This window comes from Echinops telfairi, unplaced genomic scaffold, assembly GCF_000313985.2.
Source record: "Echinops telfairi isolate 266 unplaced genomic scaffold, ASM31398v2 ScPeMD7_7457;HRSCAF=8495, whole genome shotgun sequence".
Taxonomy (NCBI): domain Eukaryota; kingdom Metazoa; phylum Chordata; class Mammalia; order Afrosoricida; family Tenrecidae; genus Echinops; species Echinops telfairi.
Window position 1 is genome coordinate 24,222,552 of NW_022111357.1, and position 23,077 is coordinate 24,245,628.

The window sequence follows — 23,077 nt, forward strand, 5'->3', positions numbered from 1 at the left end:
CAATCCTAAATCAGGTGATGTTAGAGTTGAAATGCCAATTATCCACTTTCAAGAACTTTATAGTTAAGCCAAGGAGCTATGTTTGGTTTTATTTCTCAGTATCAGCAATAGTTACATGCATCCAGTGTTTTGCTCTTGTCTACAAATAGTTGTTGACGGACTTCTTTTTCCTTTTTTCTTCTTGAGCTTATAAAAGTAGCACTTTGCTTAATCATGTGCAAGAGCTGCTATGCTCTCTGATAGCGGTTTGCCTTGGCATGCTGCTGTTGAACTGTGCTAGCTAATCATACTTCAAATACAGAGCCATAAAATCGGATTCTTTAACTTCAAGTTAAAAAGGGAAGGTATTACAAAACTTCCATTTATGTATGAGAATACCCATTTAAAATAAGAAAATTTGAAATCAGTCCTCTCCCATTCTTTATTTCCTGTTGAATAGTATAATTACCACCTGGCTATTCCTTATAATGTAAAAGCATTTCCTTTAGCTAAATGATTGCATACAAGCATTCTTGACTTCCATATGCTTGTCTTAATAGAGCCACTTAATGTTTCAGACTTTCTTTTACCTTATATTAGGGTTTTTTAAGAAAGTGTTTCTATTGCTAAGCACGCTAAGGTGCTGAACAGCTTAGCTGCTTCTCGCCAGCTGATAAATGACAAACTGCTAGTGGTGGTGTTAACCTGTTGACTCTTAGTACCTGTCTGTCACTGTCCTGCAGCAAAGCTTTTGACTGTGTGTTTTTGTTTTGTTTTGTTTTTCTTGTGGGTTTTTTCTTTTGGCATATTGTGTGACATTTTGGTTTTTGTTGTGGTGTTTCTGACTCTTTGTGCCTTTCCTTTTGTATTTGTTTCCCCTCCTTTTCTCAGTTTGCAGCGGGGCCTCGACCTGCCCATCATCAGGTACTGTACTCTTGCCCCTTCACTATCACCCTTAACCAATAGGTGAGACCTCTAATAGCTGCTGACTCTTAGAATGCTGCCATCCTGTGGCCGCGCAGATGACTCTTGTCTAGAGTGACACTGTCTGATATGATTCAGTTGCTTTTGTTCACTAATTTCATTGCATTTTGTTATTAACAAATCCATTTGCGTCTGTTCACAATATAATTTAAAACTAATGATTGCAGTTTTTTTCTTTTTAAAAAATTGCTTTGAATTTAAAGAAGTGAAAATTTGTAGCTGCAGTAAAATCTCACCAAATCTGTGGACAGCTGCATTAAATTTAACTGAATTGAACAGGCAACATTCTAAGGGTTTTGGGTTAACATTCTGATATAAATGGTATTGATATATATAAAATAGCATTAATATTTCTAAAACGACTTACTCTCAGTTACTAACTAAACCTATTAAAAAATTGATTAGCAGTAAATTGCACTCGTTTGCTGCAAAATTTTTTCTTTTTTTCATAATGCATATAGACAATAGATACTTTATTATTTAAGTTGAATATTCTTTGGTTTTTGTATAATTATATAATTGTATAAATTAAAATCTAAAAAAATGTATATGTAAGCATTAGGTTTTTTAGCAGAAATCTCCCAAAGGAGTCGGTGTCAAGGAAGCAGAAAGACTTACAGAGTGTCTCCCCACCAACATTGCTGTTTTGTGAAATATTCTGAACCGTTTCCTGGTGCTGTCATAGGAAACGTCTGTGGCCTTTGTTCACAGTGCCGCTTCTGCTCTGTCACCAGTGGGTTACTCAAGCAAGTCTTTTTCTGAGCCTCAGTTTTCTTATGTGTGAAATTTAGATAAATTATGTAGACTAACTGTAAAGTAATTGTCACAAAGTAAGCAGTCAATAAATATTATCTTTTGTTAAGAACATTGTGTACCATAGTACATAAAATGAGAAACATTTTATCAATGTTTACCTATGACAAATATAATATTTAGAAATCTTATTACCAAATTGATATGATTTAACTAAAGGCTTTCATTGTCTTAGAGTGATTTTTAACACAAGGCTCCATGTAGGCCCGGAATTTGGAGGATGCAAAGGCCCAGCAAATTCTTAGGTGTTAAGGACACTGACACGCTAAGAGGTAGTAAAATGGGTAAGGACTTGGCTACATAGTCTGTAGTTTGGAGGTTCCCATCCACCTACCAGCTGTTGGGAAGAATAGCCTGGCTGCTTGTTTCCATAGAGATCACAGCCTAGAGAGTCCTACGAGAGAGTTCCACTCTGTCCCTTGGGATTGCTATGAGTTGGGATCAAGTTGACAGCACCTAACAATGGTGGGTGGCTATTTTTGGCATCAAGAGTCCTGGTAGTGTAGTGATTAAGTACTTGACTGCTAACCAGAAGGTTAGAACCCGTCCGTGGCTCTGTGTGAGCGAAGGCGCTCTGATCTGCTCCTGTAAAGATTGCTGTCTGAGAACGCTGTGCGGCACGTCTACTCTGCCCTCTGTTGGTGCTATGAGTTGAAATTAACCTGATGACACATGACAGCAACCTTTCACGTGTCCAGCGCTCCTCTGAGTTTGGACTTCCATACTTTAGGCTAGTAGATGGGCCCTTAACCTTTCTTTTCAACCAGGATCTCTGTTTTAGGTGATAGGGCTGATTATAAATTGGGGGTGTGATGGGGGAAGATAAAGAACATTAGAGGCAAGGCTTAAATTTTAGGTACGGATCAAACCAGATAATCCTGACAGCTAAAGCTGACAATCTTTCTTCAGGAAATAGAGTGAAAGGAAACTATTTGTGAATTAAGCAGAAACCAGGCAGGGAGGAGAATGTTTTTAAATGAATTCCCTTATGTAGTGTCCTTTAATTTGTTCAATGTTTGTGTGTTTGTTAAACTCTGGCTTAAAACAAAAAGATCACATAGATTAAGGCACACTTTACCTTTACATTATTATCTTCAGTTACAATTATTTTTGAGTATTGTCTGTGACATAGATTACTGGGTGACTTGATATTACTAAATAGCTCAGGGCCCTTTTTAAGAGTTGTTGTTTTGCTTCCTGGAGTCAAATCGCAGCAATGGTTACCTTGGCAAAATAAAGGAGAGAAGAGGCATGGGTTGAAGTGGCACTGCTGAGCATGTTACTGAGCTGGTGGTGTGGTAGGCATACAGTAAATTGTGAGGAAGAGTTTGCTATTCTGTATCTATATGAGACTCGGGGGCCTGTTTCATTTGTGGAATGGGTATTGGCCTTTTGGGATCAGTAGTTATGAATTGGGATGGGGGTGGCGTCACCATTTTCTATTCTGGAATAAATGGTAGGAGACTACCATCTGACCAAACTTCATAAATGGGAAAGAGACAAATGCCCATTACTTTGGATGCTAAGGCCAATTTTTACGAGGTGGAGCTCAGCCAAGCCTACCATTCAAACTTTTTACCAGTCTGACACCAGTCTTTTGTCTCACAGTACTCTCTACTTGTTTACCGAATTTAACAATTCTTTGTGATGACCACCCAGAACTCTCAGACAGTACTTAGTGTTAGGATGTAACTGAATATAATTCAGGATCAGAAAAGCTCAGTGTTTCCTGATTAGGCCTACCTCCTTTCAGCCGTGACACGGGCATGTTTCGTGCTGACCTCACCTCTCACCCACATGGCCCTTTGGCTTCTGCCCTGCTTGGGATGTGTTATAAAGTTACTTTAGCTCTGCTGATAAATGCCCAAAGGTTAACTGAAGGCACTCAGCTCTCTCACTGTTTGCATCAGGAAGTTCATAGCTCCATCTTGTACCCATTTTGTTGCCTTCTCACTGCCTTTGGTCTCAAAGCCCTGTTTCCTGAATGAAGGGAGGTTCCTTGCAGGGATTTCAGGTCTAAAGGACACATTCTGACTCCTTGCTCTGCTTTCTTAATGGTTGTTAGAGACCCCCTTCTGCCTTTGGAATGATGAATGTTAAGTCTAGCAGAATGACAGAACTGACCAAATACCCTCCGTTACGGTTTCATAGACCTTATTTCCATGGTCCCACCCCACAAGGGTACCATGCCCCTTACTTACATTATTAACAAGCTATCCAATCCCCTTGATGTGCCACGAGCACCTCAAATTTGCATTGTTCCACCCAGTCATTTAGTGGAAGTTACCATTAATGGCTAAAAAGAGCCATGGTAAGTAATTCACTGCATCGCCCTACCAGTATGAAATATACCCAAAAACAGATTAAAAAGAAAAGTGAAGAACAGGTCATCATAAAATCATAAACCCCCTCTGGCATAAGACGACTGTGATAAGCATGAAACTGTTTATAGTTTACCTTGTGCAAAAAAACCTTACCTTTAGGCAAGTTCTAAAGAGAAACACCAGTGGAACTAAAGAGTTGTAGTACTTGCTCTAAAGGGCAGAGATTGCGAGTGAGGGCTAGAGACAAGCACAGCCAAGAACAAGACCCGCCCATGGACACAGCTGAGAGGTTGGAATTTCCTGCTAGATGAAATGTCTCCTGTCTCCTGAGTTCTTGTTACTTCCAAGTTGATCCTAATCTTGATTCTGAATTGTCGCCTGACACTTCTATGATAAACCCCATAATAGCAGCAAATAATCAAATCCAGCAGAGAAATAGAGAATGTCATGAGAGGGATAACTCGTGTCAAAACTGTATTAATAAAAGGCTGGAGAGTGGTGCATGTCTGATCTCCACCTCATGGTAATTAGTTTTGGGCTGATGCCAATGTTGATTTTCTCTCCTCTCCCTGAAATTAGACAAAGGTCTAATGCCCCCACATTACAGTTTAGAGTGTTTTCTCTTATTTATTGGTGATGCTCTCTGTGCCAGACACTACTAAGCCTCAGGAAACTGGCAGACCTCAGTCTGGGAGTCCCTGGGCCAGCCGGGAGCGTAGCACATAGACATTGGCAGTCCTACGAAGGAAGTCAGAGAGCTGGTGATGTAGTAGGTTACACCTTGGATTGCTGACCACGAGGTCTGCAGGTTGAAACCACCAGCCATTTCTTGGGAGAAAGATGAGAATTTCTACTCCCATAAAGATTTACTGTGAGGATTGAGGTGCACCTGACTCAAGCCAGGCATTTTCATTTGCTACATGTGTTAGACAGGGTTCTCTAGAGAGATAAAACCAAATTGCTGATATTTAAATTTATTTATTTATAAAGATAATTAGATATATAACAAGAAATGAACTGTTAAATCATATACAGATAAATATATAATACAAGAAATGAACAGTTAAATTATAAAGCACTACAAATGGCTCAGTGCAACTAACTCCCGTGAGAGAGTGGTGAGAGACTAGCAGTCCTTCAAGTCTAGTCTGCTTCCAGATCTCCCTCTCTTTATAGAGAGAGCGAGACTGTCTCAGCACAGCAGCCAATCACAAGACAGATCACCAACTGTCAACTAACAGCCAGTCTCCAGCTCCAGAGATGTCTTAAAGGGACTTCAACTTACAGACACAGTCCACAGGCTAGGCATCCCACAGGTAGTGTAGCCTATAAATTGAGGCACAGAACAAGCAAGGTAGCCGCACACTGGTCCGATGATCAAAAAGCAAGCAAGAAAGGCGAGACTCACCAAGCCATTATCTATCCGCCCTTCAGTTAATCCCACTTGTGTTTATCGGCCAGGCTGGCACAATAAACTATCTCACTACATATGAATGTGAAAGTCGGACATTAAATAAAGAAGACGAGAAAGGAAGAATCTGCATGAGTTGTGTTAGGAGAAGAATATTGAAAGTATCACAGACTGCCAAAAGAACAAACAAATTTGTCTTGGGAGAAGTACAACCAGAATGCTTCTTAGAAGCAAGAATGGGGAGATTTTGTCTCGCATACTTTGAACATATTACCAGAAGAGACCAGTCCCTGAAGAAGGAGCTCCTGCTTGGTAAAGAGAAAGAGCAGCCAAAAAGAGGAACACAGTAGCTGCAACAATGAGCTCAAACACAAAGGGCTCATTGTGAGAATGGTCAGGGCCAAGCAATGTTTTGTTTTGTTGTGCAAAGGGACAGTGAGTTGGAGCCCATTCGTTGGCACCTGATGAGAAGGAAGTCAAACCAATTTGGAAAGATGCAAATATTATATCTTCTGTCGGCAAGAAATAATTCTGCAGGACACCTTTGACCAGCTAACTCACTTTAGTTGTCCATAGCCGGTTTCTTCAAATTAGGATAATATCTGAACTACTTAAAATAATAACGCACATCTATTGTGACTCATATGTTAGAATGACAACGTAGACCAGAATTTGTCAGATAGATTTTATTTCGTCCCCGCACATGCTCTGGCTTCCATGACAGCAAGGCAACAGCAAGGCAGCCAGAGACTCACTGCCTTTGCAGACACAGCCCTAATGGCATGTGTCTGTGCGCCCCCACCCCCACCCCACCCACACACATCATCTCTGCTGCCACCAGAGGAGACTGAGTTAGAATCAGCCTTGAGACCAGTGAATAGGTTTCTCACTTTATTTTATTTTTCATCAGTGGCTACTTTTCTAATTACTTACATCTTTTCATACCTTAGTCATCTTTTGAACTTGAATGTTAAATGCTATTTCAAATGATTATTAAGTCGAATAGCAAATGAATAAAATTTTTGTGGATGCTTGATAACCATTGTTTCTGTAAACTCATCAAAGAATACAAATATCAAATCTTATTTAGGTAAACACCTTCGTCTAGTTTAGTCATTGAAAACATGTATATTTCTGTATATAAAATGAAGTAATATGAATCGAAATGAGACAAATAGTGAGATTTTGGACCCTAAATGGTTCTTTGGTCTTAATAGAACCAAGGAATTGCTATAAAAGGTCTTTCTTGGAAATGCTTTTGTGGATGGTCTTTATTTCTGTGTGACCAGTGAGGGCTGTTTGTGCGCCTTTGTAAATCAGAGACACTGTCCCATTAGGATTCTGTCAGCCTCCTCATCTTTCTGGTGTCGTGCGATTATGCCTTTGGCGGGGATTCTTCAGATTAATAAGGATATTCTATTTTCTTTGTATTTTGTTATCTGAAGAGAACTTTTAGAATACATTTTCGTAAGATAAATCAAGAAGTCCCAAGTAATTTTGTATGCCCTTGGCATACTCTTGGCTTTAGAAATATGTCGGCTATTTTTGTACTGATGCTTGAAAATCCCAAGGTAATTATAAACGGAAAGAACACAGAGCACATGCAGAATTAAAACAAGTCAACTGGCATAATTTAGATTCTGGTTTATGTCATTAATTTCTTGTCTTTGGTGATTGGAGTCTGTATAGGTGAGGCTTAAGATTACTTATGCTCTGGTCCTTATTTTTGAATTTTGCAGTATTTTTTTAAGCAAGAGGAAAGAAAGCAAAAAAAGAACCAGCAACTGGTTCATTGGTATTTTCCTTAGGTTCCCCAAGATTCCCCAAGTTAGGTTGTTGCAGTCAACCCCTTCATTCTTTTTTTTTTTTAAACCTCTTCATTCTTAGCTTAGACTTATTTGTTTGTTGAGGAGCTCTGGTGGCGTGGTGGGCAAGGTCAGCAATTCAGAACCACTAGCCACGCCAAGGGAGAAAGATGAGGCTCTCTACTCCCCTAAAAAGTTACAGCCTGGCGAGCCCACAGGGGCAGTTCTTAGGATCTTGTCCTGTAGGATCACCAGGAGTCGGAATTCACTCTATGGTAGTGAATTTGGATTTTGGTCCATAGGCAGTTTCTTAGAAAGTGAAAGGAAGGCGTGAGGCTTGACTTACACTCAACTGTTTCTACCTTTATATCTATATCTATAACTCTAGTCTTATGACCAGAATCCTTGGGTCTTTCCAAATGTCTTGCTGACAGTGTTCAGGGTGGCACCATAGATGATGAAGAAAGAATAGGTTGGGAACTCGCATAACCGAGATTCAATCTCGGCTTCTCTAGAAACGCACTCTGGGCCTCAGTTTTCTTATCTAAGAGATGACTAGAATAGGCTTATGAATTAAATAATATTCAGGTCTTATTTCTAGGCTTGTTTTGAATACTAGAATCCTGCCTACCAGAGTGCCTTGGTAAAGTGTTCATCTCCTTTATCAGTGAGACAGTCTTAGCCTGCCTTTCCCTTTTCCTACTTAGTTTTAGCTGTGATTGAAGCGTTCTAGAAGGATGCGCATTTCTCAGACTCGACATTGCGATCCGACAAAATACCTTCTTGTTCCTGACAGACTCTGTAGGGCTAGCTTTCCTCCATCTGACATAATTCTCTAGGGCAGTGCTGTCTAATAGAACTTTCTGTGATGGTAGGAATGTTCTGTATCTGTGGTTCCAATTTGATAGTCATTAGCCACATATGACTATTGAGCACTTGCGATGTGACTGGTGTAACTGAGAAATTCAAGTCTTAATTTAAAGAAGCCACATATGGCTAGTAGCTACTGTGTTGGACAGCTCGGCTCTAGGGCTTATGTCTCTTGATTTTTAGAGAAATGTAACTTATATATTGACTATATGCAGGGAAACAAAGAATAGAATAAATCTTCATTGTAAATTGTTGTGAGTTAGCAGAACATGTGAGTGATACCTGAGTGAGATCCTCTTACATGGGCTTTTGACTGCATGTCAGAGAATCACAGCACTACCCTATTTCTCAAGAGTATTTTAGAATTTATAAAGATAATTCATACACACACAAAAATCTTATGCAAGCAATTCCAAATCTTACCATTCATCCCTCCAGTAGGTTGAACTATATTCTATAAACAGCTAAGGATTTCACAAGCATATTTTCTGTGGTTTTTATTGCTTTGCAGGTAAGCAATCAGGACCTTTTTTTCTGTGTTGGAGAGCTAGTATGAATGTATAGGATTATCTAGTTGTTGAAAATGAAGAGTTGATTTTTAAAGAATTTCTGTTTTCTGTGCAACTTTTAAAGACATCTTTGTCTTTTTATGATTTCAGCTAACAAAGTCAAACAAAATGATACATTGTAATTAACATCTTAAGACCATTTATTATTAATATTATTGGCTAAGAAGCTTTAGGAAATAGTATTTAATATGTCTTTTGTAGAATTTTCCTCAAGGAAGCAATTTTCTTCTGCTTTTAGAGCATTTCCGTGCAAGTTAGTAATTATGAGCACCCTTAGGTTAGCCTGTGTTTTAAGTGTTTTCTAGGCCCCTTGGAGGTACCCACAGTGCTACTCAGATGAGGCCCGCCGCCTTCCTCTGTCATTCGCCTGACATACCAGTGAACCTTGAAAAAGACTTGAAACAGAATTAATCAATTAATTCTCTTTTCTCTATCTAGCCCTCCTCAACATTTTTATCAGTGAATTGGATAAATGGCATGCCTGTCAGATTTGCTGATGGTTGTCTATTTTTCACATTACATGATATAATCAAACTCCCCCAAAATCTGAAATGATACGTTGAATTTAGGTAGATGCGTTTTCAAAGAAACAAAACTACAAGATTCCTCATCTGGGCTTCAAAACAAAACTGTAAGAGTACTTACAGGATTTTAGAGCAAAACTTGTATTGCTTGGTAGCTTACATATAAGGATAATTTCGGGGTTTTTAATTTTTTTTTATTTCAGGGTTTTCAATGACTGTGCTCTCAATACCAATCAGCCATGACAAAAGTTCTCCCGTGATTCTTCCTTTTTATGAATGTTAGCAGCAAGAATAAGAGGTGTATAGTGCCCATTTATCATCAACAAGTACATTTTGAATGAATGCCAAGTTCATTCCTGTCAGTTTCATTCTCTACTTCTTGAACAGTGAGCAGTGGAATTGGACTGAGAAACAGGAGCAAGCTGACGTGGGGTGAAAGGGCAGTGAATGGTTTGGAAGAAAAACTGGACAGTGGTCTGAAAGGTAGCAAGGGATGGAGGTCTTCAGAATACTTCGAGGCCTGCCACTTCGTGAAAAAGAATTGAACTTCCATGTTGTTTCAAGCTAGACATTGATACAGAGAGAACATTTTAGAGCCAGTAGAAAGAAAGATCTTGCAGTGCCAGAACTCTGCTGATCCATGAAATAAAGCTGTGTCTAAAGTTGCTAACGTTTCAGAACCCCGAGGGCATGTCATAGGAGAGATTCAAATTTTAGGTAAACGGTTAGGCTAAATGTCCAGTACAGTCCTTTCATCTAGGACAGAGTTTGAATCTTTTAATGATTTGTCATCACTCAGCAGAAAGGAGACGGGATTCATAAGAATTGCAAGCAGTTTTAGAAAATCCATTCACACATACCTTTTAATCACCTATGGTTTGCTGCCGTGGCCACACATCTGAGAATCTGAATTTCCTGCACCATTATTAAATCGGTATCTTCATTTACAATAGAATGGTTGAGAAGTAAATAAAAAAAAAAGAATCCATCTATTTTATTTCTTTGCATTTTTAGCTATTACAGCCTTTCCAGTCCTGTTAATGTTGCACCCTCTTGTTGCATACAGTATGTGAATGCATTTTAGAGGGGGGGCGGGAACCAAGTTCCAGATAACTTGTAAAGAACATTAGTTCTGTAAGACTTAACAAAAATGTGCCACGGATATTGACGTGAACAAACGTCAGTTGTTATCAGGTGATGGAGGATGCAGGCTTGTAGGCAGAAGAGATTTGCTTTCTGGATGCCAAACATAAGTTTTGTGAACTAACTGATGCAGCGTTTTTCTTACTAAGGTGCAGTTTGTATTGTGTGAGATGTGGCATCCGTAGGGAGTGGACCCATTAAAGGACCTGTCTTTCTTCTGATTGGTGACCCTTGCTTAAACACACAGAGCATTCCATTTCATGAGAGACAGTAGGTGTAACAGTTTGGACTACAGGTTTAGAACCTGATTCTGTGAATTACGGGGCTTGAGCAAGTTATTTCTTCTCCTTGTTCCTGACTTTCCTCTTACATCAGACGACAGTGTGAATAAGAGTACTGGACACACACGTTTGTTGTGAAGAGGGGTTAATTTAAAAGAGACCGCTTAGAATGGTGCCCATTTGGTAGGAAGTGCTATAGACGTCTGCATTATCATTACTGAGTGTGTCTTTGTAGATATATTCCTACATAACTTCAAGGTTGAAGTGTTAGGGGTTTTTGTTTTGTTTATAACAATTTTGAGTTGTATGAATACACTGTTTGTGCTTTACTAGCTTAGTTGTATATTGGTATCACCATCAGAAACCCAAATATTTGCTTGTGTTTTAAAGTCATCGAAGAAAACATTTTTATCCTCTGCAGAAACCTCCTTGACCAAGATGCATTTTACTCAGGACAGGCTGGTTAAAAATTCCAGCAGCATAATTGGGGGGTGGGGGTGGGGAGTGGTAAGAAAAGTACTCACATTTAATCAACTTAAATTGTGGGAGAACTTTGCCCTATTGAACCTCACCTATTTTTCTTACTCTGCATAAATTTTAAAAATGAAGTTACCTTTCTCTACATATAATACCATGTCTCTTCAGCCAATATGTAAGTGTGCTGACATAATTGTATTTTAATATAACCACAGTAGATCATTACCTGTGTTGGTGTGAGTCTCTTTGTCTGTCTAGACTGCCCTCTAGAGTTGATGGGAAAAGTCCTACAATATTCATCTTTATTAGCTATCTGACATCTAGTAGTGCTTAGGAAGTGGAACAGATAAACACCTCTCTTGGCTCTGGAGGCCTTTGACATTTGTGTAGCTCCTGATAAATTAACCAAATTATGAAAAGGATAGCAACTTTATCCCTAAAAGGTACTTAAAATTCACATGTATTGATGTATAATAAATTCTATTTGCTGTATGATTAAGAGTTTAGTGCAGTTGATGGAAAGTTTAATACCTCGGTGTTCCTGTTTGCAATCAACTGAGCTTCTTGGCTGTGCCACTAAAATTGTGTCCGTGGAGACCATGGCAAGTCTACTGTAGCTGTGTCCCAGCCCAGACTCCCGTGTTCTCAACTTTGCCGCCTGTGCCTTTCTCCTCGTTGTCATCAGCTGCTCTCCGTGCACCCCTCGTCACTCCTTTCTCCTGCTGTCTCCTTCTGCCTGCTGCTCCTCTGTGAGGGCTTTCTTTGTCCTGGGGTATGAAGGGTGAATGGGGCTGAACCCTGGGCACCAATTCTCAATTCTCCTGCTTCAGCACAGAATGAAAAAGTACTCCCTGGTAGTGCAACTGAGAAGGGTAGGATAAGAAAGACCTGAATATAAGCCCAGAGGTTAAAAGCTCAGCCTGGTCTTGATTTGGACCAGTTGCAACCCAATATCTGGACTTGTGAAACAACCCAGGAGAGTGGAGCTAGGGCATATTTTAGACAGTTATTCTACTTAAGATAGATAAGTGACCTCTTATATGTTTGCTTATCGAGAAAAGCAAGTTCTACCACAGAGTCTGGTAGGTGGTAAAAACTTAGCTATTTCTCAGCCCTTTTGCAAACTTTAAAATTTCCATGGGATTTTATGATTATTAAAGCTTAGCTTCACTCAAGATGGAGATTGGGTCCTAGAGATGCTAAGCAAGTAATGTCAAATTCCATAATGCATAATGAGTGCCCATAAGCCCACCATCCACTGTCAGCGAGTCATCTCTGACTCAGACCGAGAGCCCAGAGTAGGAGTTAGCAGCCCCAGCTGCACTTAGGCCGCACGCGGACATTGCCTTTCTAGTTATTATCATTTGTGGCTACTATTAGAAGATTGTGCTATTGGATTTATTAGTTTGTAATGTGATTTAATCTCTTGACCCCCTGTGCCCTTGAGTTCTCAAGGGGAGGATAGTCACTCTGCTTTCCTAGCCTCTCATCTGTTCTTTCCTATTAGTGCTAAGTAGATAGTTTGTTGAGTCGCATGCTATGTCCTACTCCTTCCTACTGATCTGTAAGCTGTCCCATTGGCTTTCTTTGTTTCCTGCTGCTTTCTGGCTTCATAATTGAAGGGAGGATTCAGACCCATTCAGGTAACTAACACTGGTTCTGCATGGCCTCATTCTTACTCTTATTCCCTATATTATTATTACAGCGAGATTTATTATTTGCTGCCGAATTGATACATTCGTATTGGAAATTCACTACTGGTAGATTGTTTCAAGGCTTTTAAGCCTACAGTGTGAACTATGGGTAATCACAGGTATTAGCTGTTTGCAACTTCGGCCATTTGAGATTTGAGCCATTCTCATTCCAGACTATCCCTAGGCCTGTGGAGATTCTCTGCTTTTTTTTCTTTTTTTTTTTCAAAACTGTTCTAGAAATCAAAATCTGTTTACTATGGCTTCTGTCTAATATGGGGGTCCTACCTTATTTGAAAAGGAAGGCATGTGACAATTTTGGAAATGAGTTTAGTTTACCTTGGACTAAACAAAATTCATTTCTGACGGACTGGAATGAAAATTTTTATGTCTAAAGATATTTTCTTGCCCTTTGGAGTATTTTACACATAGCTTGAGGGAGGACTACTTTTAATAAACTGATAAGGAACCATCTCCTCTTTCTGAAAAAGTTGATGCTTTTATGCATCAGAACAATTTTGAGAAAGATGCCAGCTATCCCTTTTGTTGTATTTTGTCATAGGTTTTAGAAGTTAATAGTTACGCAAGAGAATGCTTCCTTTAACACCGCTGAGGCTTCGTTATGTAACAGTTGAAAATGCCCTGCTGTTTTCAACGTGTGGTGACACTGATCAGCCTTGACTTAGCATGGAATGTTTCCCACGATCCCAGTACTTTTTGTGCATACTGTGTTTCTAAATCAAAGTTACCAAATTTTTATTAGTAGAGAAAAAGGGGAATGTAAACATTTATTTATTCCCCTTTGAAAAACAAACTATATATATATACATATATATATACACATATTTTTCTCCCCTTCCCAGTTTTTCCAGAGGCCTCAAATACAGCCTCCTAGAGCTACCATCCCGAACAGCAGCCCTTCCATTCGTCCTGGTGCACAGACCCCCACTGCAGTGTATCAGGCCAATCAGCACATCATGATGGTTAACCATCTGCCCATGCCGTACCCAGTGCCCCAGGGTCCACAGTACTGTATTCCGCAGGTAACGTATCCCATGCCCATGTGGCCAACTCATAGAGTGGGAATCAGCTCATAATCTTATCGCAAGGAGCAGGGGGGGTGGATGATAGCAGTGGTTTGGGGTAATGTGTAGACATTTTTGAAAGTTTGAAGTCTAGCCATTCAATCGTTTTCCATAATATTGTATAGAACTGTTTCTATATCTCTTTAACTTCTATGGTAGTAGAGATTTTTTTTTTTTAAATGCAGCCCTTCTCAACCCCTCCCCCACAACTACCTGCTCTAAAGTGGAATTAGTAACTATGTTCTTCCTCTTACGTCCTTTAATGTCATTGAAAGCTACCAACTAGAAATAATTTTACAATGAGCTGATGTCTGTGCATTGATTTGCTGAATGGCTTTGCCTGGCACATCTTTCTCTTCATCCTCATTGTATTTTACTGGCAAGCAAGCATTTTAAATGTGTTTGATCAAACTCATTCATTTCATGTAAATTATTCTCTTAGAAACACAAATACACAATTTTATTTCTGAATAAATAAGCAATATTCTACACGCTAACTTTCATTCATATTCTTTATTAAGTGTGTGCATTTTTTATGTTCTAGTACCGTCATAGCGGCCCTCCTTATGTTGGGCCACCACAACAGTATCCAGTTCAGCCGCCAGGGCCAGGCCCTTTTTATCCTGGACCAGGACCTGGGGACTTCCCCAGTGCTTACGGTAAGTCAGAAAATCAAGCCGGTTCTGCTAGACTGCTGTGTCTCTTTTATTTGGTTGTGCGGTGGGTCAGGTTGGATAATGATATCTAGTGTTGTGAAGGAATTTTGTTTTGTTTTTCCAGTGTTAACAAAAATTCTCCCCCTTAAGTTGCCTTTCAGAGAATGTCATGTAATGAAGGACTTAGAGGGCAGCCTCTGCAGAAGAGGCTGGTGTTCTGCTGGAAAAGAGCTCACATCTTGGAGTTGTAAATCTGCTAACCAGCGACCATGGCCTACATTTCTGCCAATGGCATATATTTAGGGTATCTCTCAGCCATGTTCTCGTTTTCTTCACCACCTAACATCTTAGAGTGAGCCCCCAGGTGGCGGAGATGGTTAAGTGCTCAACTGCTCATTGTAAAGCTGGAAGTTTGAAGCTCCCCAGAGGTAGCTCAGAAAAAAGGCCTAGTGGTCTGTTTGTAAAAGGTCAAACTTTGAAAATCCTGTGTAGCTCAGTTCTACTCCGACCTGCCCGGGTGCACTCCGGGTTGCCATGCACTCAGTGGCACCAGGATCACCAGGTTCCTTTTCCCTTTAGACTGTAAAAGCCCTGACAGCAGGGATGTTTGTTTGTTTTCTTTGCAGCCATATCTTCAGCATCTAGAACAGCAGCCTCAACCTGTGGGTCGTGACCCCTCTGGGGGGTCCAACAACCCCAAGCCTGTTTCATAACAATAGCTAAATTATAGTTATGAAGTAGCAACGAAAATAATTTTGTGGCTGGGGGGGGTGCCGGTCACTACACCATTCCACTGCTCTAGAACACAGTGACTGACAGGCGCTTGGGAAATAGACATTCAGTCATTGAATATAACTTGGTGAACATAATGTACAGAAGCAAATGCCAAGCCTGTACTTGGTGTGTGGGCCAATACTGAACTCCAAGGAGTAATAGAATTACTTACTTTATTCAACAAATTTGCACCGTATGCTACACATTTGCTTTATACCATGGAAAGTGTATAATAAGGGCTGAAATATGAGAAAAATTTTATAAACTACCAACAAAAATTTTTAATTTCATATTGTTCTTTTAAAGGTAAACATTTATAGCTTACCTGTTTAAATAAACCTGCATTCACTAGCCAATTTCTTCACATGAAGATTTATTGGTCCAATGAAGAACCTTTAGAGCAGCATCAAAGGTATTAAATTGATCCAAGAAAGCTTTCTTCACTTTTGAAGTGAAATAGGCAAGGCAGCCAAGTGTTATCCCATTTCCCATTGTTTAGAGAAGAGAAAAGCGTGTGCTCTCTTTCGTGACCAAAAGGTCAACAATTTCTCTAAAGTACAGATGAAAAGAAAATGGGCAGGGAAACTAGAGTGCTGGAAATGGAACAACCAGAATGCCATGAAATGTTGACAGTGAAAAATTTAACTCATGTCACTGAGCACCTTGATTAAAAATTTTCAAATGGGAACCTGATTTGCTGTGTAAATGTTCACAGAAAATGCAATGGTGGTGGGGGAAAGATTTGTCAGTACTGCCTTGTGAAACTGCCATCTTAAAGTAATACAGTGTAGCCTAATTGAATATCTCAATATAGGTGTTTATTTAAATCATTTTATTAAGTGGTAATTTTTACTATGAAATAATTGACATTTTCAAAGCAAAATGATCGTGTATTTGTGTGTTTTCTTTAAATATATTTGGTAGTATGTCTTTGCTCTTCACTAGGGCCCTTAAATTTATCCCTGCTTTCTCTTTGATGATCTTAATAGCTCTGGGCTTCACATTTAGGTCTCTGATCCATATTGAATTTGCTTATGTATATGGGGTGAGGCATGGGTCGTGTTTCATTCTTCTGCCAGCATCATTTGTTGAAGAGGCAATATCTCTTCCATTTAATGTTTTTGGGCCCTTTGTCAAAGGGGTTGGACTCATTTCTGATATTTGTGAATTTTAAAATAAAATAAAGCTTACTTTCACCACTCTTGATAGAAAACATTGCCAGTACTCTTGTATGCTCTCATGTACCCATTGCCCTTAGTTTGAACCCATAGTTTAATCTAATTGGAATGCCTTTGCATCAATCCTTATTTTGAAACCGTCACTCCAGTTAAAATCACTTGTGTAAGAATGGTTGGTGGCGTACTTAGAACTTATTGAATAATAAAACTATAAAATGAGATGATCTCTGTCAGAGTAAACACACAAAATTGACAATATCTCTCTCAATTTCAAATTTGCAAAGCGAATGCAGTTGCCTTTTAATTCACAAAATAATTTTCAACGGTATCTCAGTAAATTCTAGTCCTCTGTATGTTTATACATTTTATTATTTATATAATTGACTCAAAATTCTCATCATTAAAATTCTTTTTAAAACCGTTCTTTGCCGACCCTCTCTATTGCTCTTCATCCTACTGAAATCGTATTTATGGAACTACATAAATCTGTGTACCAACTAACCAGCTGACTTTACACATGGCAGTCCTTTGCGTCTCAGAGTAAGCTGTGCTCCGTAGGGTTTTCAAGGGTTGATTTTTCTGAAATAAGATCACCAAGCATTTCATTCCAGGCAACGTTGTATAGACTGCATCTCTAATCTTTTACTTTGCAACTGAGCATCTTGTCCTTTGCCACTACACAAGAATTTCTAGATAAGGAGTGGCCACTGCCATGGAGTGGATACAAACTCATAAAGACCCTGGATACGGTCTCTGAGGCTGTAAATCTTTAAGGAAGCAGTTTAGTTTCATCTTTCTCCCATGGGGGGCTGGTTGAGTTTGAACCATTGACCTTGCAGTTCGTAACTCCAACGCTTAGAAACAACAGCACCACCAGGACTCCTTAGAGTACTTTATTAGAAGGGAAATAATTCACAGGTTGGTATATACATTATTTAAACATTTTGGCTCTATTTCTATTATACATAGACTATATTTCTTTATTTTTATTTTATTTTTTTGTGGTGACAACAAAACTTTTTATTTAACTGGTTCAAAATGTTAGAATGAATGCATTTAGATGATCAGATAAGACTTTTAAAACAACTTTTTGCTAAATAGTTGAACTACTTCTAAACTTCTATTTACTTTGAAAAGGGTAGAATAAATACCCATTGCAATGTAGTACCATAAACACATTAATCAAAGACAACATTGAAAACCTTCTCTGACTGGAGACTAATGTTTACACAAGTGTAAAGAAGGGATTAATGTGGGGAACAGAAGGATTTCTCTTAAGTTGTCTCCCCAAAATATATGCCAGATTTAGCTTGAGAATGACTGTTCACTAGGCGGTCAGCCAAAGTAGGTCAGAGGTTATTCTCCTTAACATTAGCCATCAAGAGTGGATTGGGAGTCATTCTCACTGAGAGGTTATCAGCTGTCTAGATCAAGCAGACACCACTGCTTATCCCACCCCAAATAGGGCCCATTCCCTTCTGACATTGTTCCCTTGAAGTAGTGCCCAAAGGCAAGCCCGGGACCACTCTAAGATGACTAGGTCATCCCCCTCCTATTGCTTGTATTGCCTATGTTGCAACCCCTCCCTATGACGCAGGTTGTTGTGAATTGTATTGCCCCTCTCTGTGATGCATGATGCTGTGATGTATCCCCCTAAAGTGATATGATGCGTGGTTAGCGACAAATAAGAAGGCTCCCTGGTTCTCAGGGTGGCTCCCATGAGGGAGGTGGACGAGGGCGGCTGCTCCCGCGAAGGAGGCAGCTGCTCCTGCTCTGGTGGCCAGGTTCTCCCCCACGAGGACCACCAAGCAGGGCAGAGGTGAGCAATGCTACCATGTAATATGTCTAACTGTATTATTGTATTATCTCTCATGCTCACGATGACTTTAATATAATGCTTATATATCTCAACCAAACAATTGTGCATTACTGAACCTGCGATTAGCGGTGGGGGCTGGCCCCCCACCTCTTCGCCATTTTAATTTAATACTACAGGATTAAAGCCATGCCGTTGACGAGTTAACTTACCCCTGGGTTCCTTGGAGGCTGGATCTCCAGTTAAGTCTGTGGAGCTCCCTGAATACCATTTTAAGTACTACCATGTTACTGCTGCAGAGTAACAGTGCAAGTGCTAAAATGCAAAATTCAGATGGTACAGGGTTTGGAAATCATGCAGATTTAGATGCAGGAAAAACAAAAACAAAACCTCAAACAACTCAAGAGTCTTTCACACAGCAAAGTGGGGAACAAATTAAGGTTGTGATCACACATCTAAAGGATGACTTTATTGATATTTCTTTATTTTTATGGAAAAGTAGTACACTGAGGTGCAGTAGTACCTCAGGTATTATAGATATCTTTTCTCTGTTCTGGATAGTCTTTCTTCCCCAAGAAATTATCATGCACAGTCTAATACTCATAAAATGGGCAACTTGCCACCTAGTTGTTGTTGTTTGTAGGTACCATGGAATCAGATCTTTCTCACAGTGACCCTGTGCTGCACAGCAGAGTAATACTACCGGGTACTGTGCCAACCACACAATCGTTCATTTGCTTTGAGTGCGTCGATGCAGCCATGGTGCTAATCCAGCTCCTTGAGGGCCTTCCTCTTTTTTGTTGTCCCTCTGCTTTACCACCGATGTTGTCTTTCTTCGTGTACTGGTCTCTCCTGGCATCTCTAAAGCGTGTAAGCCAAAGTCCTGCTGTCTTGTTAAAGGAGCATGACTGTACTTCCTCCAAGATAGACTCATTTGTCGTTTTAGCAGTCTGTGGTACTTTCAGTATTCTTCACCTGCACTACAGTTCAAACATGTCGGTTCTTCGGTCTTCCCTATTCAATGTCCAACGTTCACATTGCTTATAAAACAATTGAAAATACCATGGCACCTTAGTCCTCAAAGTAACGTCTTTGCTTTTAACACTCTAAAGAGGTCTGGTGCAGCAGATTTACCCAATGCAACTCATCTTTTGCTCTCTTGGCTGCTGCTTCCATGAACATTGATTGTGGATCCCAGCACGACAAAATCCTTGACAACTTCAGCCTCTTCTCCATTCATCGTGATGTTATCCAGTGGACCAGTTATGAGGATTTCAGTCTTCTTTACATTGAGTTGTGATCCATACTGAAGCGGCAATCCTTCATTTTCATTGTCAGGTGTTTTAAGTGCTTCAAGGCCCTCCTCACTTTCGGCCAGTGAGTTGTGCCATCTGTATGTCGTAGACTGTTAACGAAGCCTTCCTCCAAACCTGATGCTCATTCTTCTTCATATAAGCCAGTTTCTCTGGTGGTTTGCTCAGCATGGTTTGTCAGGAAAGGCGTGTGTCAGGTTTGTATTCTCTTATTCAATCTGTGTGCTGGACATATCATCAGAGAACCCGGCACCTAAAATAAAGCAGTATTACCCCCAAATTAGAAAACCTATTTTAAAATAATCCATTTCATTGTAAAAGTAATCAATGATTAATAATTTAACATTTCAAATAATATGTGTTGTCGTTAAGTGCCATTGAGTTGGTCAGTATGTGTCCTACCTGTGTGCTGGGCTGAGTTCTTCAGAGAGGCAAGACTAGTGGCACTTTTGTATGTGTATATAGAGAGAAATTTATGTCAAGAAAATGACTCATGTTTGTAGAAGTGGGCCAGAACAAGTCTGGGCAGGTTCCAAGTGGGGTCAGATGCTAAGCTGGAAGGTTCTCCCAACTTGCAGAGCTTTATGGGTTGGTGAATCCAAGGTCAGCAGGTCAGGCTGATGACTGGAGAGGTGACTGAGTCCAAGGTCAGCAGGTTAAATGGCAGACTTGTGATGGCTTGCTGTAGTACAAATAACCAGATGTTTATGAGCCTGCTGCAGGATCCAGACCAAGCAAAAAGCAACAGGCTTTCCCACAGTATCTGCTTCTCTAGGAAGTAGGCCACACCCCCAAGAAACCTTTCTTTCAATTGCATCATGGCTGTGATCTGAATAAAGGGTTGCACTCCACCCAGCCAATTTCATCTTAGAGTTGATCACATTATGTGAAGTCACATCGTGAGCGATTACAAGACCTTAATTACCAAAGCACTGAAAATACTGGCCCAGCCGAGTTGACCCAAAACCTAACTCTCACACAGTGTGATATTGTATATAGAATGTGGTGTGGGAACCACTGAACACCAGCAAACCTTTTCTGTGAAGGGCCATTTAGTAAATTCTTTGGGCTTTGTAGGCCATGTGTCTCTGCCTCAACTCTTCAACTCTGACTGGAGTGCAAAACCAACCATTCACAATCAACTAGGTACTTTGATTGGGTGTCCTTGATGAAGCTTTTTTACAAAGCTAGGTGATTGATCCATCCTTCATTTTGTGAGGTCCAGAGGTTAAGTAACTTGCTTAATTGATGTGGTATGCAAAGGTACTCAGAATTTTAATAGAATAAAATGTTTGTAATGCCCTTACTATATAAGAAGTTTGACTGATTTATAAAATAGATGTGCTGTGTGGTAGAACAGAAGCCTCCCTTTGCTGGGGTTTACAATTTAGAAGACAGTTTGATGTTTTATTAATTGTGCTCAAGCCCAATTAATTGAAATTATCTTTGTCTTCCTGGTTTATTAGCAGTTATTTGTTGGGTGTATAATATATCAGGCACTGCCCCAGACATGTTTCATCAGAAGAATCTTTTCTTTTTAAAAAAAGAAGGAAAGAGAGATGGTTCACCTTTTAGGTCTTATTTCACTGAGCTTGAAAAATACGGCAAGGTGAGCAGAATGTGCTGCTTGTCTGGCAGCATTTGAAACCCCGTTTTAAAGGGATTTTTTCTTCTTCTGATTTTAGAAAGTAGTGACCTAATAGGGTAACATAGAATTAGCTAACCGTATATACTTGAGTATAAACCGACTTTTCCATCACATTTTTTATGCAGTTAAAAAAATTGTTTTATTAGGAGCTCATACAACTCTATCACAGTACATACATCAATTGTGTAAAGCACGTTTGTACATTCATTGCCCTCATCGTTCTCAAAACATTTGCTCTCCACCTAAGCCCTTGGCATCAGCTCCTCATTTTTTCCCTTCCCTCCCCGCTCCCCCTATGCAGTTTTTTTTTTGGGGGGGGGTGTGTGTGTAAAATTGGGTGCCTCGGCTGATATTCGGGTGGGCTTATACTCGAGTATATACTTCAGCATTGTTTTGTGAATAGTTCACTCTCTTCAAGAGGGTGGGGGGGGGTGCGCGAAGGTTTTTATTTCTTTACAGTGAACGTACTGAAATTCTAGTCGTGCCCTCTTTTTAGATTGTTTTCCAAATCTAATTCTCCAAACCTGACAACTACAGAGTTCTGTTCCTGTAACTCGTGCAGCTTCCAGGAAGTACCCACTTTGAGGTTATTGTGTTGAGGCTGAGGATGGAGATGATGACACCCACTGCCATCAAGTCAACTCCAACTCATAGCGACCCTATAGGACAGGATGAGTTTCTGAGAGTGTAGCTCTCCCTGCCCCTGTGGCTTTCCAAGATTGTGACTCTACTGGAGTTCTGTGGAGCAGCTGGTGATTTCGAACTGCCCACCTTCTGGTTAGCAGGCCAGCTCCACTAGAACTCCAATGCTGTTAGTACTATTATTAATGATAATACAATAGTAGCCCCATTCCTTGGCTTGTTTACAAAGTACTGGGAAATTCATTTGTGTTAACTACCTGCATGCACATTGCATCTGTTGTGACTGTGGCTGCTCCATAGGGTAATTAGGAGCTGGAATGTACGCAAGCACCATGAGTATGATTGTCCAGCTCTTTCCTGTTCTGCTTCCCTTTACAGCAGGACTTCTTGGGGGGCTGGGGGGGAGGAAATAAAGAGTTATTTACATTTGTTGTTTCTTCACTTTCACCCTTTTCACTGTTGAAGTCACCCAAAAACTAGAATGTCCATGCCCTTACCCTACCTCTCCACTCAACAACTTTTGTCAAGGACATAAGTAATTTTTACCTTCATAAATTCAACATGACCTCTTACCATCATTTGACATAAACACCTTCCTCTATTCCTCCTCTTGATTCTTGGTCCCTTTTCTTCTTGCCAGTCACTGCACTGATTTTCCCTTCTCCTCATACCCATGATTCCTTAACAAACATAGAGTCCCCCAGGATTACGTCTTTGGGTTTCTTATTTACTTGTATTAATTTCCTGAGTTATCTTATTTTGTGCTGTCGTTTAAATCCCCATATTCTACCAATTCCATAATGGATTTATCTAGTTCATTCCTATCCTCTGACTCCACGCTTATGTCTCTTTCTGCTTACTTTTTTTTTTCTTTTGAAGGTCTAATAATTGCCTAAAGTTTTCATGTCCAAGGTAATACCCTTACTTTTCTAGTTCACAACAAACAAAAAGCATTTCCTTGTCTCCTCTTTCATTCACACCCACATCCAATCCATCAGCAAATCTGTGGACATTTTCCTTCAAGTTCTCCGGTATCTAGCTTCTTTTCAACACCTCTCCTGTAAGCACTCTGACTTAATAGTAATTGTCATAAT

The 23,077-nt window shown here is 39.9% G+C and overlaps 1 protein-coding gene across 18 annotated transcripts in view; it reads left to right on the forward strand.

The window, feature by feature from the left end:
• The window catches only part of EIF4G3 (eukaryotic translation initiation factor 4 gamma 3), a 369,700-nt gene that overhangs the window by 194,512 nt on the left and 152,111 nt on the right, over positions 1–23,077 (forward strand). For 9 of the 18 annotated variants that reach the window (XM_045298763.1, XM_045298765.1, XM_045298752.1 and 6 more), the window contains 4 exons: positions 871–903; positions 12,803–12,823; positions 13,735–13,914; positions 14,501–14,615. In XM_045298763.1, coding sequence (XP_045154698.1) covers positions 871–903; positions 12,803–12,823; positions 13,735–13,914; positions 14,501–14,615 — 349 coding nt within the window. The remainder of the gene's footprint in view (positions 1–870; positions 904–12,802; positions 12,824–13,734; positions 13,915–14,500; positions 14,616–23,077) is intronic. The other 9 variants (XM_045298749.1, XM_045298753.1, XM_045298762.1 and 6 more) reach the window with 3 other exon arrangements.